The sequence below is a fragment of the Megascapheus bottae genome, chromosome 12 (genome assembly GCF_031878675.1).
Source record: "Megascapheus bottae isolate mThoBot1 chromosome 12, mThoBot2.hap1, whole genome shotgun sequence".
Taxonomy (NCBI): domain Eukaryota; kingdom Metazoa; phylum Chordata; class Mammalia; order Rodentia; family Geomyidae; genus Megascapheus; species Megascapheus bottae.
The window spans coordinates 10,583,784-10,598,072 of record NC_143520.1 but is presented as its reverse complement, the minus strand read 5'-3'; the positions used below and the strand labels follow the sequence as shown (position 1 = coordinate 10,598,072).

Genomic DNA, 14,289 nt, shown 5'->3' with positions numbered 1-14,289 from the left:
ACACCACTTCTGACTTTTTTTCTATGTATATGGTACCTAGGGATCGAACCCGGGTCTTCATGCATGCTAGGCAAGCATTCTACCACTAGGCCAAACTCCTGGCCCCTGATCACGCGTTTTGAAGGTGATATCTTACTATGGTTTTCATTGGCATTCTTCTTGACTGATGACATGGAACATCTCTTCCATTGCTGATTGATCATTTGCATATTTTCGAGGATCTATCAAATGACATCCTGTGCACAGTTATGTGGGCTGTCTTTCTGTTGTTGGGGTATATGGATTTTCTCTAAGCCATGTTATATATATTGATATTGGTCTCTAATAAAATCTGATTTATACATATGTTCTGTTTGGTGAGCTCTTTTTATTTTCTTGGTAATGTCCTTTGAAGCACAAAAGTTAATTTTGAAAAATTCCAGTTATTCTGTTTTTCTTCTATTACTTTACTTGAGCTTGCTTTCAGTATCACAGCTATGAAACTATTGTATACTTGAAAAATTTGTTCTTGCTAAGAGGTCTGTTGTTTGAGCTTTTAAGCTTGATGGAGCTGTGTCTTACGTAATAGATTGCTAGCCTTGAGCTAGTTTTAGCTTTTATATTTGTCTTTGATCTATGTTAATGTTGATTTTTTTTTTTTTCTCAAGACTGTAGCTCTTGAGCTACAGTTCCACTGGCTTTTCGGTGTTCGTTCAAGATTAGAGTTTCATGGACTTTCCTGCTCAGGCTGGCTTTGAACCTCAATCCTTAGATCCAGCCTTTTGAGTAGCTTGGATTTCAAGTGTGAGCCATTAGCACATGGTTTAGGGTGATTTTTGTGGCTGCTTCAGGGCTCATTTTTCTGAAAATGGTCCCAGACCATTTTTAAAAAACAATTCAACAAAGCAGTTTATGACTACAATAAATCTTGATTAATGTTAGTTTCATCATTTTCCTACATGCCTCCCAATATCATCCCTTAGTTTTAGTCCTTTCTTTCTTTTTCCTTCTTTCTTTTGCTTTTCTTCTCTCCTTCCCTCCCTTTCTTCCCTCCCTTCCTTTCTTTCTTTTGCCAGTCCTGGGGTTTCAACTCAGGGCCTAGGCACTGTCCTTGAACTTTTTTTCTTTTACTTAAGGCTAGTATTCTACTTCTTGGGCCCAACTCTCCTTCAGCATTTTGGTGGTCAATTTGGACATAAAGAGTTTGAGATTTTCCTGTGTGGACTAGCTTTGAATCATAATCCTCAGTTTTCAGCCACCTGAGTAGCTAGAATTACAGGTGTGAGCCACTGATGCCTACAATTTTGTGAATAATTCTGCATTTTCCCTAAATTTATATATATTATTGATGTTATCTGAAATGGTATTGTTCTCAATGCTAGAAATATGACTGATTTTTGCATATTATATCATCTTCCACTGAACTCCACCCAAAACCCTATATATTGGTCTTATATCAGTATATCTTTGCTGAACTTATTAATACTAACAATTTTTTATATTTTTATTTTTTAAATGTTATATAAATATCGAGATTTTACTCATTCTCTTCTAATCTGATGTTCTTTGCTTTGTCTAATTGATATGTCTAGACTTCTAACACAATGTTAAATAGAAGTCTCTGCTCAGAAAGCTTCGTGATCAGCTAATGATTGGGCTAAGATTTCCTTAAATTCCTGGAACCATTAAGTCTTGTAGTCTTTGCCAAGGGACTCTGCAGATAGGAACATTCCTTAATTTCTCAGACAGGCAGTTGAGACCTCTGCCTTCATATTTAGATCCAACTTTTACATAGCCTAAGGGTCAGTTAGGATTGAGATTTCGGGGCCTTCTCACATTTTTCTTGAGTTTAGTTTAGAATATAAGTATGGCCTTCTAGATTCCCAAGATTTCACTGAACTTTTCAAATTCCCTGTGGCCATCTCTTGTTTTTCCTCTGTTAATCTCTTTGGTTAGCTTTAACATTTGCTTTAGCTTGTACCCTGCCTCAGGCAGTCCTTACATTTATCCATGACTTTTAATTGTTTTTGACGGGTATTTCCAGGAGTGGGGCAGGGGTTGTGAGGCTTTTGTACAGCTTTCCCTGTGTCTGCCAGCTGTTGGCTTCACCGAGAAGGCACGCTGTTGATGTTGGTTGGGGGAAGGGTAAGAAGACGGAAGGATGGGGTGGTACTAGTCAACTGCTATAAAGCTTCTTGTATTTTTGGTTTTGCTTTTGCTGGCCCTGGGGCTTGAACTCAGAATCTGAGCACTGTCCCTGAGCTTCTTGTCTTCAAGGTTCTACCACTTGTGCCACAACATCACTTCTAGCCTTTTTTGTTTATGTGGTACTGAGGAATCAAGCCCAAGGGCTTCATCCATGCTAGGCAAACACTCTACCACTAAGCCATATTCCCAGCCCATGTTCCCTGTTCTTACACAGATTCAGTTGGCTCCCTTGAATAACTTCCTCAGATGGCTACAAGCCTCTGGTTTGTCAGTCTTGGATTCTGACCATTTTTGCCTTTTTTATTTTTGGTGTAATATATGGCTTTAATTATTTTAAAGAATGTACCTCCTATTCCTATTTTCTCTAGTGTTTTCAACATTAATGGACACTTACTTTGTCAAATGCCTTCTTGGCATCCAGAGAAATTATCATATGATTCTTAACCTTAGCTCTAGTAATATGATGTCCTACATTAATTGATTTGTGAATGATAAACCAGCATTGCATCTGTGGGATGCAGCCTACTTGATCATAGTGTGAACTTGTTTAATTTGCCTCTGGATTCTGTTGGCTAGTATTTTAATAAGGAGCTTTGTGTCTGTGTTCATCAGAGATATTGGTCTATAGTTCTCTTTTTTTGTTGGGTCCTTCCCTGGTTTGGGGATGAGTGTGATACTGGCTTCATAGAATGAGTTTGGGATGGCTCCCTGCTTCTATTTCTCGAAAGAGTTTCAAGAGTATAGGCATTAACTCATCTTTAAAAGTCTTGCAGTGAAACCATCTGGGCCTGGGCTTTTCTTAGTTGGCATGTTTCTGATTGCTTCCGCTATCTCTTTGTACATACAAGTTCTTATATGCCAGTTACAGATTTTTTGGAGGACTAGAGATGTGGTTTAAGTGGTAGAATACCTGAGGCCCTGAGTGCAAGCCACATTACTACCTCTTTCCACAAGAGACAAACTTTTTTAACTTTAAAAATTAAAAATGGGAATGAAGCTGTAACTCAGTGGTAGTTGAGCACTTGCCTAACTTGTTGGAGACTATGGGTTCAATATCCAGCAACATAAAACAAACACATTTTAATTTCTACTATACAGTATATGCATACTGAAAAGATTCTTACATAATATACAAAACTCCAAGCCATTTACTTTTCAAATAAATATATATATATATTCACTTTATACAGATGTTCAAAGCAAATTTGTTAATATATGATAACTAAGAAAATGGCTATAGTAGATTAAAATATAGGCTTTACTATAGCTAGGAAAATAGTCCATATTAACTAGAAAGTAAAACAATATATATATATGTATGTATATATGAGTAACTCTATCTATTGAATGGTTATTTGAGTTGAGACATATCCCAGGGATAATGCAAAGAGCTCAGTTCTTCATAACTCACTGAAAAGCTGTCCAGAATTTCTGTTGTAAAACTGCTTTTAGATTTGGCCACAATGAAATGGTTCTGGTTTTTCCTCTCTAAAAAGAAAAATTAGAATTTTGTTTTATAATGTAAGCAATTATTTAAAAAAATTAGAAACTAAATACAGTCATTCCATGTATAAAATTATATACCATTACAGATGATTTTTGCTGACTTAGAATTATAAATGTTTCTTCCTAACTTTGTCTAGACACCTGTCGTACTACTACATCTAGTTATACATTTAAAATGTACGTATTCTCATGTTTAGGCTGTTCTACTTTAGAACTGAAGTAGAAGTTTCTATTCAAACTTTGCTCATATTTTGCATTCTTTTTATTTTCTTTTGCTTTTTGAGCTGGTACTGGGGATTTAATTTAGGGCCTCATGCTCTCACTCAGCTTTTTTCACTGGCTTGTTTTACCACTTCAGTCATGCCTCTAGTCCCCTTTTCTGATTATTTTTTTAGGATTAAGTTTTGTGATTGGAATTCTTGAGTCAGAGTGTTACTTGCACTTTAAATTTGAGCATGGTTACCACACTATCCACCAGAAATGAGTAATAAATCGATTGTAAATCAGTGAATTGTGTATTAGAAATTCACATAGAAGAGGAGTGGTGGTAGTTACCCCAGTATTTGCAACTTTGTGGTATTCATATTCAAAAGCCAAGGTCTTTGCCAGCCACTAAGCTGTGATGTTGTATGTCTTAGTATTTTGCTGCTGTAAGACTTGATTAACAGAGTGTGATCCTTTTCTCATCTTAGATGAGTGATCGAGGAGGTGGTGTTCCATTGAGGAAGATTGACAGACTCTTCAACTATATGTATTCAACTGCACCCCGGCCTCGTGTTGAGACATCCCGTGCAGTGCCCCTGGTATGCATCAAGAAATAATGTGTGATTTTGTAAATTCAAGTAAATCAGATAAGCCTATTGTGTAAAGAATGTCAAAAGGAAGAAGGGAAATTTTTCTCTAAATTTAAACACATTTGGACTAGTTTTTGTTTTTGTTTTTTTGGTTTGTTTAAATGGGCACAAGGTAGATTGTTTTGCGTTTTTTTTTGTTGTTTTTTTTTTTTGAGTTCTTACTGAGCTTGGTGTTGATATTACAGCAGGCTTCTTGTGATAAACCATACATGATGTATAGCTCCTAAGCTCCTAGGAGTAGACTTCCATATGCCCAGGTGATGCTAAATGAGAAACCATGGCATCCTCTTAGAATTTTAGTTGTATTGACATGGAGGGACGAAGAAGCTTTGGTAGTAGCAGGTATTGTAGGCCTGCTGTAGGGCATAGCATAGATGGCTCTCACTTGTTCCATGTCCCAACTCCACCACATCCCAGAAGTGTATCCGTGGGAACCAGTTATTGACATCTTCATACCTCAACTTGAAAAATGGAGTTACCACGAAGAGTGACTTAATATTTGCTTCTTATAATACCTGATGTATAGTAAATACCATATAAGTGCTTTATAGTCTAAAGATGATGTGAATTTTTAAGTAAAGTGGCTTGTATGTCTGTGTAGCCCTTGCCAGCCTCGTACCTACTTACTTGACCACTTTGCAATTAGACCCCAAGCAGCAAGCACTGGGGAAGCTGGAGAAAAGCTGTCTGATAAACACAAGAGGGGTGTCTGTCTTATATACCTGATTTTGCTGAGAACTTTCTCCACACGTACCTAACTTCTGATGGCCATATGGACAGAGCATCTTCACACTGGAAGCCTATTCAGAGAAGAATATGTGTATCTTAGGCCTGCTCATCAGTTACCAATTGTGTTCTTACCAAGTCCCTAGCCCACTAGCCAACCTTTTTGCCACTACTTTTACTGGTAGGATTCACATCCCCGCCTTTCAGTCCTTCCCTCCCCCTTCACTCAAGGCAAGTCTTGAGTGAGCAGTATGGATATGCAATAGGTCCGTTGGTGGCGTAGGCCTGTGCTGTTTTCCATCTTTGCTATTCATATAGGAGACTCATGAGTTCACAGATGTGGTCAAGGCAGAGACAGAAATTAAATTGGAGAGGAACTATGGGAGTCACTTGCTTATGTAGTTTTCTTGGCTACTTATGGAAACAATGTACAAGCCGAAGTTCCACCACAAAAGACATAAGCTCAGTCAAGTTATAATACCTTGAGAAAAGTTTATTTAAAAGGAGGCCCATTCCTATATGCCTCCTCCTCATGTTTATGCAAGTAGTCACCTTGTAAATGTTAACAAAGCTGTCACCACTGTGGAACAAAAGGAGGAGCAGTTATCAGAACCCAGGAGAAGAGATAGTTTCAGAGCAGCTGTTTACTTCCAGAAGGCCTTCCTGCCCAAGACAGGAACCAGGTGTCTGACTCCTGTCTTCCTGCTGTTTTCCCATTGAGAAGACCCTTTGGAAGTTGAAGACAGAAAATAACATTGTTCAGCCTCCTGGGGCAAAGAGTAATATGGAAATTTGACAGTTGAAATGTAGGGATGAATAGAAACTCTGGCTAGAAAAGTTAAATAGCAGTTGGTGAAAGGGAAAGCCTGAGCCTGGATTTGTTAATAGCACTCAGATTCCTGAGCTCACTTAAATTCTTAGCTCACTTTGCTGTATGGAATCCCATTGAGCATATAATTTGGTGACAGAAAATATTTGTACCTTTATATAAGCATCTTGTTTCATATTGAAGGGCTAGTAAAACAAGGACCAGATATTCGGAATAGAGTGGAAAAAAGTGCTGTCTGAGGAACAAAAGGAAAGGAGATGGGAGAGTAGGAGGCAGTGAACTAATCTCTAGTTTTAAAAGCTCATGTTAGAAACCCGGCTTTGTCGGGAAGGCAGTGCGTAGGGATAGTTAGTGGAAGTGCTGGTAAGCTTTGAAGATTTCTGAGCAGGGAATTGAGAATTAAGAAAGTAAACTTATTATCAGTTATCTCCAGGGTCAGAACACAGACTGGAAACTATTGGTGTAAAATTATAAGGTTATCTATTAAGGCTGCAACAAAGCTTTTTCTACTCTTCTTTCTAAAAAGATAGTATGTTTTATATGATAAAAGCAGAGAAAAGCAACATTTTGTTTTGTTTTGCCAGACCACTGGAAGCTATTTTATAGAAATATAAAGAGTTGTAAAAGTTCCATGTGATCAGCTAATGTGTTTAATCACTAACACTTAGATTTTACCAGGTCTCTCAGATTCTGGCTTCAGTAGCCCTGAGGTGTTTATCCTAGTTAGAGAACTAGTTCAGGGTAGCCATCTGAATAGTTTTGTTTTTCTCATTAAACAGGCTGGCTTTGGTTATGGACTGCCCATATCACGTCTTTATGCGCAGTACTTCCAAGGAGACCTAAAGCTGTATTCCCTAGAGGGCTATGGGACAGATGCAGTTATCTACATTAAGGTAATAACTATAGTCTTCTTGACTATATTGTTTTCTTTTGATAATTAAGGAGGTGCTAATATATTTTTTTTTTTTTTTTGCCGGTTCTGGGGCTTGAACATAGGGCCTGAGCACTGATCTTGGACTTTCTCAAGGCTAGAGCTCTACCACTTGAGTCACAGCACCACTTCCAGCTTTTTTTGTGTGTGGTACTGAGGAATCGAACCTGGGACTTCATGCATGCTAGGCAAGCACTCTACTAGTAGGCCAAACTCCGAGCCCCATAGTGCTAATACTTAACTGTAATGACATTTTGCTTTACCTCACACTGTTCAATAAAGACAAAAGCTTTCATGTGTATCCCACTGTTTTAACAGTTGATTTTCCTTGACTTTGGAGAAAGAAGCATTCTCCATATGATTAGGAATTATTGTTAGTAGGAAAAAATTGGGATAAAGTGGGGAGTCATAGGGTTATATATCACATAAATCTAATTTTAATGTGTCCATAGGAATGGACATTGACTCATCTTTTGTGGCTCTGTTTAGACCCTTTGTTTTGTTTTGTGGGTCAAGGGGCTTGAACTCTGGTCCTGGGAGCTGTCCTTGAGCTCTTTAGCTCAAGGCTACTGCCCTACCCCTGGGGCCTGGGCATTGTTCCTGAGCTCTTCAGCTCAAGGCTACCACTTTATCCTTCAAGCCATTGCCCCACTTCCCATTTTTTAGTAGTTAATTGGAGATAAGAGTTTTTGGTTCTTTAGTACCTGGGCTGGCTTTGAACCGCAGTCCTCAGTTCTCAGCCTCTTGAGTAGCTAGGGTTACAGGTGTGAGCCACTGTACCCCGCTTGCCTAGACCTTTTCTTCACACATGTGCCTGCAGATTGCAGAGTCATGTTGTCTTTTAGTGAGGCTATTGTCTTTTTAGAGGATGCTTCATTTTAGTTTCTTTAAACCAAGTAACCACCAAATACATAGTCCTTTTGAGTCTTTATACCTATTTTTTTGCTGGTCCTGGTCTTTGAACTCAGGGCCTGAATACTGTCCTTGGGCTTTTTCAAGGCTAGAGCTCTACCACTTGAGCCACAGCACCACTTCTGGCTTTTTCTGTGTATGTGGTACTGAGAAATCGAACCTGTCTTCATGAGTGCTAGGCAAGCACTCTAACCACTAGGAAAAACTCCTGGCTCTTTATACAATGTTTTTCATATATTTTTAATTGTAATTAATAGAAGGGTTACATTATATTCACGAGATAGAAGATGCATTACTTCGCCAACATTGATACCCTTTCTCATGTTTTGTTCCCCATTTCCCTCTCCCCCACCCCATATACAATTTTTTTAAAGATGTCTTCTGACTCGACAGCAGCTTCTAAAGCATTCTACTTAGTTTTTAAAGACATCCTCTGTCTATGTGTATGCATGCATGTGTCTGGTTTTTGCATAATAATTACATGTTATAATTATATAATGACATGTAATTGAATATACTGGTTTGGGGACAAATAAAGTCTTGAAAAGTATATAGTTTATATGATAAAAAGAAGAAACACTTAGCTTACTGGTTTAGATGGTCACTGCATTTATGGAGTTATCACTATTTTACAGGTTTAGAAGTTATATTTTCTTATTTTTGGCCACTAGATGGCACCTATTTTATAAGATGTGCTAAAGAATTTATGTGAGAAAAAATTGTCTGAAATTAAATTCTTTTAAAAATATTTGTTAGTTTGCTCTGTGCTATACTGGGACTTGAACTCGTGGCCTGGACGCTCTCCTGGTTCTTTTTGTTGTTGTTCAATGCTGGTGCTCTACTGCTAGAACTGTACCTTTAGTTCTGATTTTTTGCTGGTTGACTGAAGATGAGTCTCATGAATTTGTCTGCCCAAGTTAGCTTCAAACTGTGATCTTAGCCTCCTGAGTAGCTAGGATTAAATATGTGAGCCACTGTCACCCAGCATGAGAAGTTAAATTGTTTATTGGTAATATGCTCTCCTCACACCCATTTGCCATGTAGCTTGTGAAACACATAAATACAGGGCAAAAATTAATAAAATATTTTCTCACCTAATGTAACATTTTTGTCTAGGTTGAGATTTTTAAAATTTTAGAATATTTAAAGAGAATATGTAGGTGTAAAGTTTTTGGTTCTGTTTTAGAAGATAAGTCTTACAAAATTAAACTTTTGTGCTTTTACACTTAACCTGTTTTTCTTCCCAAGGCTCTTTTTCACCTCTTGCAAATAAGAGATATTCACTATTTCCGTCCTTTGGCTTTTGAGCTGGGTATGGAGTCATTTTTCAAGCAACAAACCCACTGGTCACATTAATCAGTAGTATCATGTGTAAATAATACATTTCAAATACAAATCATATAGGATAGTTCCTTTTTTGCCATTGTTTGTTTTCTCAAATAATGAGTTATTGGAAATGTCAAGCTTAAACTGGTCTTGGTGATCCTTCCTATAATCCCAGCTTCTTAAGTATGGGTTGGTAGGAGGATCTCAAGTTTGAGCCCATCTGGGCAAATGCAGCAGTATGATTCTGTCTCAAAAGCAAATAGGTTGGGATGTGGCTCAATTGGTGTCCCTGAGTTCAGTCCCCAGCACGGAAGAAACAAAACAACTAGATTTAGAGTTTCTGCTTTTTCTTTTCAGGCCCTGTCAACAGAATCCATTGAGAGACTCCCGGTGTACAACAGAGCAGCATGGAAGCATTACAACACCAACCATGAGGCTGATGACTGGTGTGTCCCCAGCAGGGAGCCCAAAGACATGACCACATTCCGCAGCGCGTAGGGCCACCCAGGACCCCTGGCAAGCCCAAACATGGGTTTCCTGACATTTGCAACCACATTGTTCCAAAAACTTTGTGTCAGTTCACAGTTAAGCCTTGGGGTAGAATAAATGGAAACTTAAGTTCCATTTGTGCCTGCTCAACTGAAAGGATTAAATTGTATCTATTTTATACTGATACCTTCAATTAATTGTATTTTTAAACAACTGTTGTTTTAGCCAACTTATCTGTTTATGATTGAATTCTGAAGTATAGCTGGAGTCTTGGGTTCATTTTCTAAATAGTGATTAGCTAGTTAGAAATCTGGGGAAGAGCTCTGTCATCCTTTATTAACTAATGGCACACAATAAGGTTCGTCCTGGACTTCATGCTTACCAGCAAAGCAGAACACAGTTGGTAGTCTAAACCAGCTGCCTTTCAATATCCACAAGCATTGTTTATCTCTGCAGTTAGTTGATTATGTTCTTCTAATCTTACTGTAGTGGTTGTAATAGTTTAGTTCTCCGTGAATCTAAGCCAGGATCATGAGCAGTTTGCTTGTGATTATTCCAAGGGAAATCTTTATACTAAAAGCAAATAAACTAACAGCTACTGAAAGTGTACATTACAAATTAGGGGCAAAATACCCTAAAATGGAGCTGATTGATTGTTGAGATCACTTGAAGCAGTGCTATTTTTTTTCCCCCAGAAAGAAAAATGTTTTCTGGGTCCTACTTTTGTCATTCTATAGGTGAGTCTCCAGGGATAGAGTCCAGGGATCTAAATTTAAAAATTTTTCTAAATAAGGCTAATGCCTCGCCTAGTTGAGAGTACTCTATAGTGCATACATATTCGACTACCTTTGCCAAAGTGACTAGAAATCATCTGGTTTGGTTTCCACTTGTCTAAAGGTCAGATTTCTAGATTCTAGGAGAGACGCACTGAATCTCAGGCCAGGTGCATTAGAAGTAGGAAAAGGTAAGAAAAGTAGGGGAATAGTTAGGTTAACCAGAGAATCACTTTGTTCTCAGTTTAAAATGATAAAATACATTTTTCTCAAAGTATCTCAATTTTGTTAGGGAAGAGTCTGCTTGGGCTAATTACAGTAGTCCTTTGCATTTGTGTTATAATATCCATACTTTACAAATGCTTTGAAGTCGTATAACTATATTGGTCTTCAATATACAGAGCTAAGGAGCAGGTGGTATTATCCTGGTTTTCACTCAGGGTGAACCTGAGTCATACAGAATGGAGCCAGAGCCCGTATCCCTGTTGGTCATATCGGCCAGCAAGTCCAGGTGACTACAAAGTTCTTCCTTCATTATCTTGGGAGGTAATATATTGAGTTGAAACCTTTATTCTTGAAAGGATTTTCAGATGCTGTCCTCCCAAAGTACCTTTTAAAATAAAAAAAGTCCAACCATAAAAACAAAAAGCTATATGAGAAAAGAACACAGGAGAAGAATTAATTCAGTACTGGCTTTAAGAAGTGAGGCTCCTTCCTGAGGCTAAGCACTGCTGGCCCATTGCTTCTTAGCTCAGCAGACCAGACCACATGTCAAAAGCAGACACCTTATCCTACCCACTGTTCCTAATTGTGGATTTCTGAGAAATGATAGAATATGTTAATATGTGATGAATGTCAGTTCAATATATTCCCATTGTAGCTTTAAACAAAATTTTCTTGCAACAATGGAATATTTTAGATTTCTTTAGGTTGACAATATGCCTACACCAAACATTGCATAACTAACATAAATTTAATGTTATTATTTATGAAATACGCTCCCTTCCAAAAAAAGTAAAGTTCTTCTCTCTAGATTTAAGAGTTAAGAAATGATGTTTTCAAAGGAAGAGTGAATTATTTTGCTTTAGCTTCTTTATAAGAAATACCAGATTTTTATTTTGTTATCTGTGGCAATAGACAGGAAATTGCATACAAAAATATTCTCAGAGTCGGGTGTGATGGCTCATGTCTGTAATCATAGCTACTGAGGAGGCTGAGATGTGGGGATTGAGGTTCAAAGCCAGACTAGGCACTAAGGACCGAGAGACTCTTATCTCCAATTAACCACTAAAAAACTGGAAGTGGCATGTGGCTCAAGGGATAAGGCAGTAGCCTTGAGCTGAAGAGCTCAGGAGCAACGCCCAGGCCAAGTCCAAGTCCTATGACTGACCAAAAAAAAAAAAATATTCCTGGAGAGCTTTTTCCTTTGTTGGTTTTAAATCATTGAGCTACCTGAAATATTTTTAGATTGGTACACGAGCTATTTTGTCTATCAGCATTAATTTTATGTAAGGTAGATATAACAATGTATTGGTGCCTGGTTTGGCGGTGAAGGTCTACCATTCTAACACCACAGAGGCTGAGGGTGGAGGATTGCTAGTTCCTGGAAAGTCTAGGTAACATGACAAAATCCATCTCAACAAAACTAAAAACATGGAAAATCAAGAAGTGGAAACTAAGTGACTTGTGTAACTGAGGAACTTAATGAATGTACCAATATATTGTAGAGAGATTAGCAAAGTATTTTATCCTCTACCTGCTTTGCCCTTTACTGGTTTGCTACCTTCAGACCTAATATTGGTCAGTTTGTATCGCTGTGTACTGTGAAGTTTTTATATGCTGATATTGGAATGAAAATATGCCATTTTATTTTATAAAGTATGTCAATAAACTGAAAACACGAGTCAACTTTTATTTTAAAAAATAGTCACATGAGGTTTGTAAAAAAATAGAATCAGGTCTTTTAAATAGGAATTTCTTTCTTCCTCAAGGTTTAATGGACTATAAACATTAAAAAAAAAATGTACTTCGGGGGGCCGGGAGTTTGGCCTAGTGGTAGAGTGCTTGCCTAGCATGCACGGAGACCTGGGTTCAATTCCTCGGTACCACATATATAGAAAAAAGCTGGAAGTGGCGCTGAGGCTCAAGTGGTAGAGCTCTAGCCTTGAGAAAAAGTCCAGGGACAGTGCTCAGGCCCTGAGCTCAAGCCCAGGACCGCCCCCCTCCCCCCCCAAAAAAAATGTACTTTGGGGAAGTGGCGCTGTGGATCAAGGGGTAGGACGGTAACCTTGAGCTGGAGAGCTCGGGGACAACGCCCAGGACCAGAGTTCAAGCCCCACGACTGACAGGGGAGAAAAAAGTACCTTAGTGGTTTAGCACTAAGTAAAACTTTGGAATTTAGATTTCTTTTTTTATGTTTTTAGTTTTTTTATTGTTACTGTACAAGATGTTACAGTTATGTAAGTCAAGTAATAAGTACATTTCTTTCTGAGCAGTGTCACCTCTTCTCTTGTTCCCTGTTTTTTCCTCCTGACTGTCCTTCTCCATAAGTTGTAGTTCCTTTTTAACAGTGTCTAGTGAGTGTCACCGCTGCTTTTGTTCACCCCTTGTCCTACCATTTCTGCGCTCCCCGTACCCGCCCCAAAATACTTAGATACAAGACAACTTAGATTTCTAATGTGTATATCCTGATGAAGAAAGCAAGAGGTAGGGTTGAGATAGCCTAGATTCTCATCCAAACAATGCAGATGCTTTATTGCATAGACCTGTTGTGTGGTTTTGAAAAGATACATATATATCTGAATAATATTCCATGGTAAATTTAATGAGCACTCCTCTCTTACTTTTACCAGTTGAATGTCAAAACTAAACTTCCTGATTAAAGATAGATCTGACCCAGCGCGTTGGCTCACACATGTAATCCTAGCTACTCAGGAGGCTGAGATCTGATTCAAAAGCTGATTGTGGTTCAAAGCCAGCCTAGGCACTAAAGAACATGAGACTTTATCTCCAATTAATCACTAGAAAATGGGAAGTGGGGCTGAGGCTCAAGGTGTAGGGCAGTAGCCTTGAGCTAAAGAGCTGAGGGACAGTGCCCAGGCACAGAGTCCAATCCCCATGACTGCCCCCCCCAAAAAAATATACATCCAGTGTTTACCCAGGTAATAGGATATAGGTACTACAACTTGCCTTGGCCTTTGAGGCAATAAGTTCTATAACAGAACTCTTGATTATTAAGTAGTACAAAGGATTGCAATCCATAAGTCAGGTTATGAGTACAATGCTTCTTTTTCAGCGTTACCCCTTGCATTGTTCTTCCCTATTTCTTTCTTACCCTCCATTCCTGTCCTCAAGTTACATAGTTCATTTTTTTACATAATATACATTGAATATAATGACCGATTTGCTCATCCTCCCTCCATTCTTGTGCCCCTCTTTACTCAAGGCCCCAAAATGTGCTTCCACTTCCTGATATTCATTGTGATAAATAGTATACTATTTATTCCGAGAAGTTATGCGTTTAGGTTCCTCCCCTAAGTTTACCTTTCTTTAGTCTGTTTGTGTGTAAATTCACTGAGCCCTGTATTATTTGTTAGGCACAGTTGTATTTTAGATCTAGTTTCTACATATGAGAGAAAATATGTACTACTTGTCTCTCTTCATCTAACATGATTCGTTCTATCCATTTCCCTATATATAGCCCAATCTTTCTAATGGATGAGTAAAATTATACTGTGTATATGTACCACATTTTCT

General features: G+C 38.2%; 1 protein-coding gene across 3 annotated transcripts in view; it reads left to right on the top strand.

Moving 5' to 3' along the window:
- The window catches only part of Pdk1 (pyruvate dehydrogenase kinase 1), a 28,160-nt gene extending 18,139 nt beyond the window's left edge, over window positions 1-10,021 (top strand). For all 3 annotated transcript variants that reach the window (XM_090342626.1, XM_090342625.1, XM_090342627.1), the window contains 3 exons: window positions 4,386-4,496; window positions 6,882-6,995; window positions 9,629-10,021. In XM_090342626.1, the coding sequence (XP_090198752.1) occupies window positions 4,386-4,496; window positions 6,882-6,995; window positions 9,629-9,769 (366 nt within the window). In that variant the 3' untranslated portion in view covers window positions 9,770-10,021. The remainder of the gene's footprint in view (window positions 1-4,385; window positions 4,497-6,881; window positions 6,996-9,628) is intronic.
- Window positions 10,022-14,289: the final 4,268 nt, after the last annotated feature.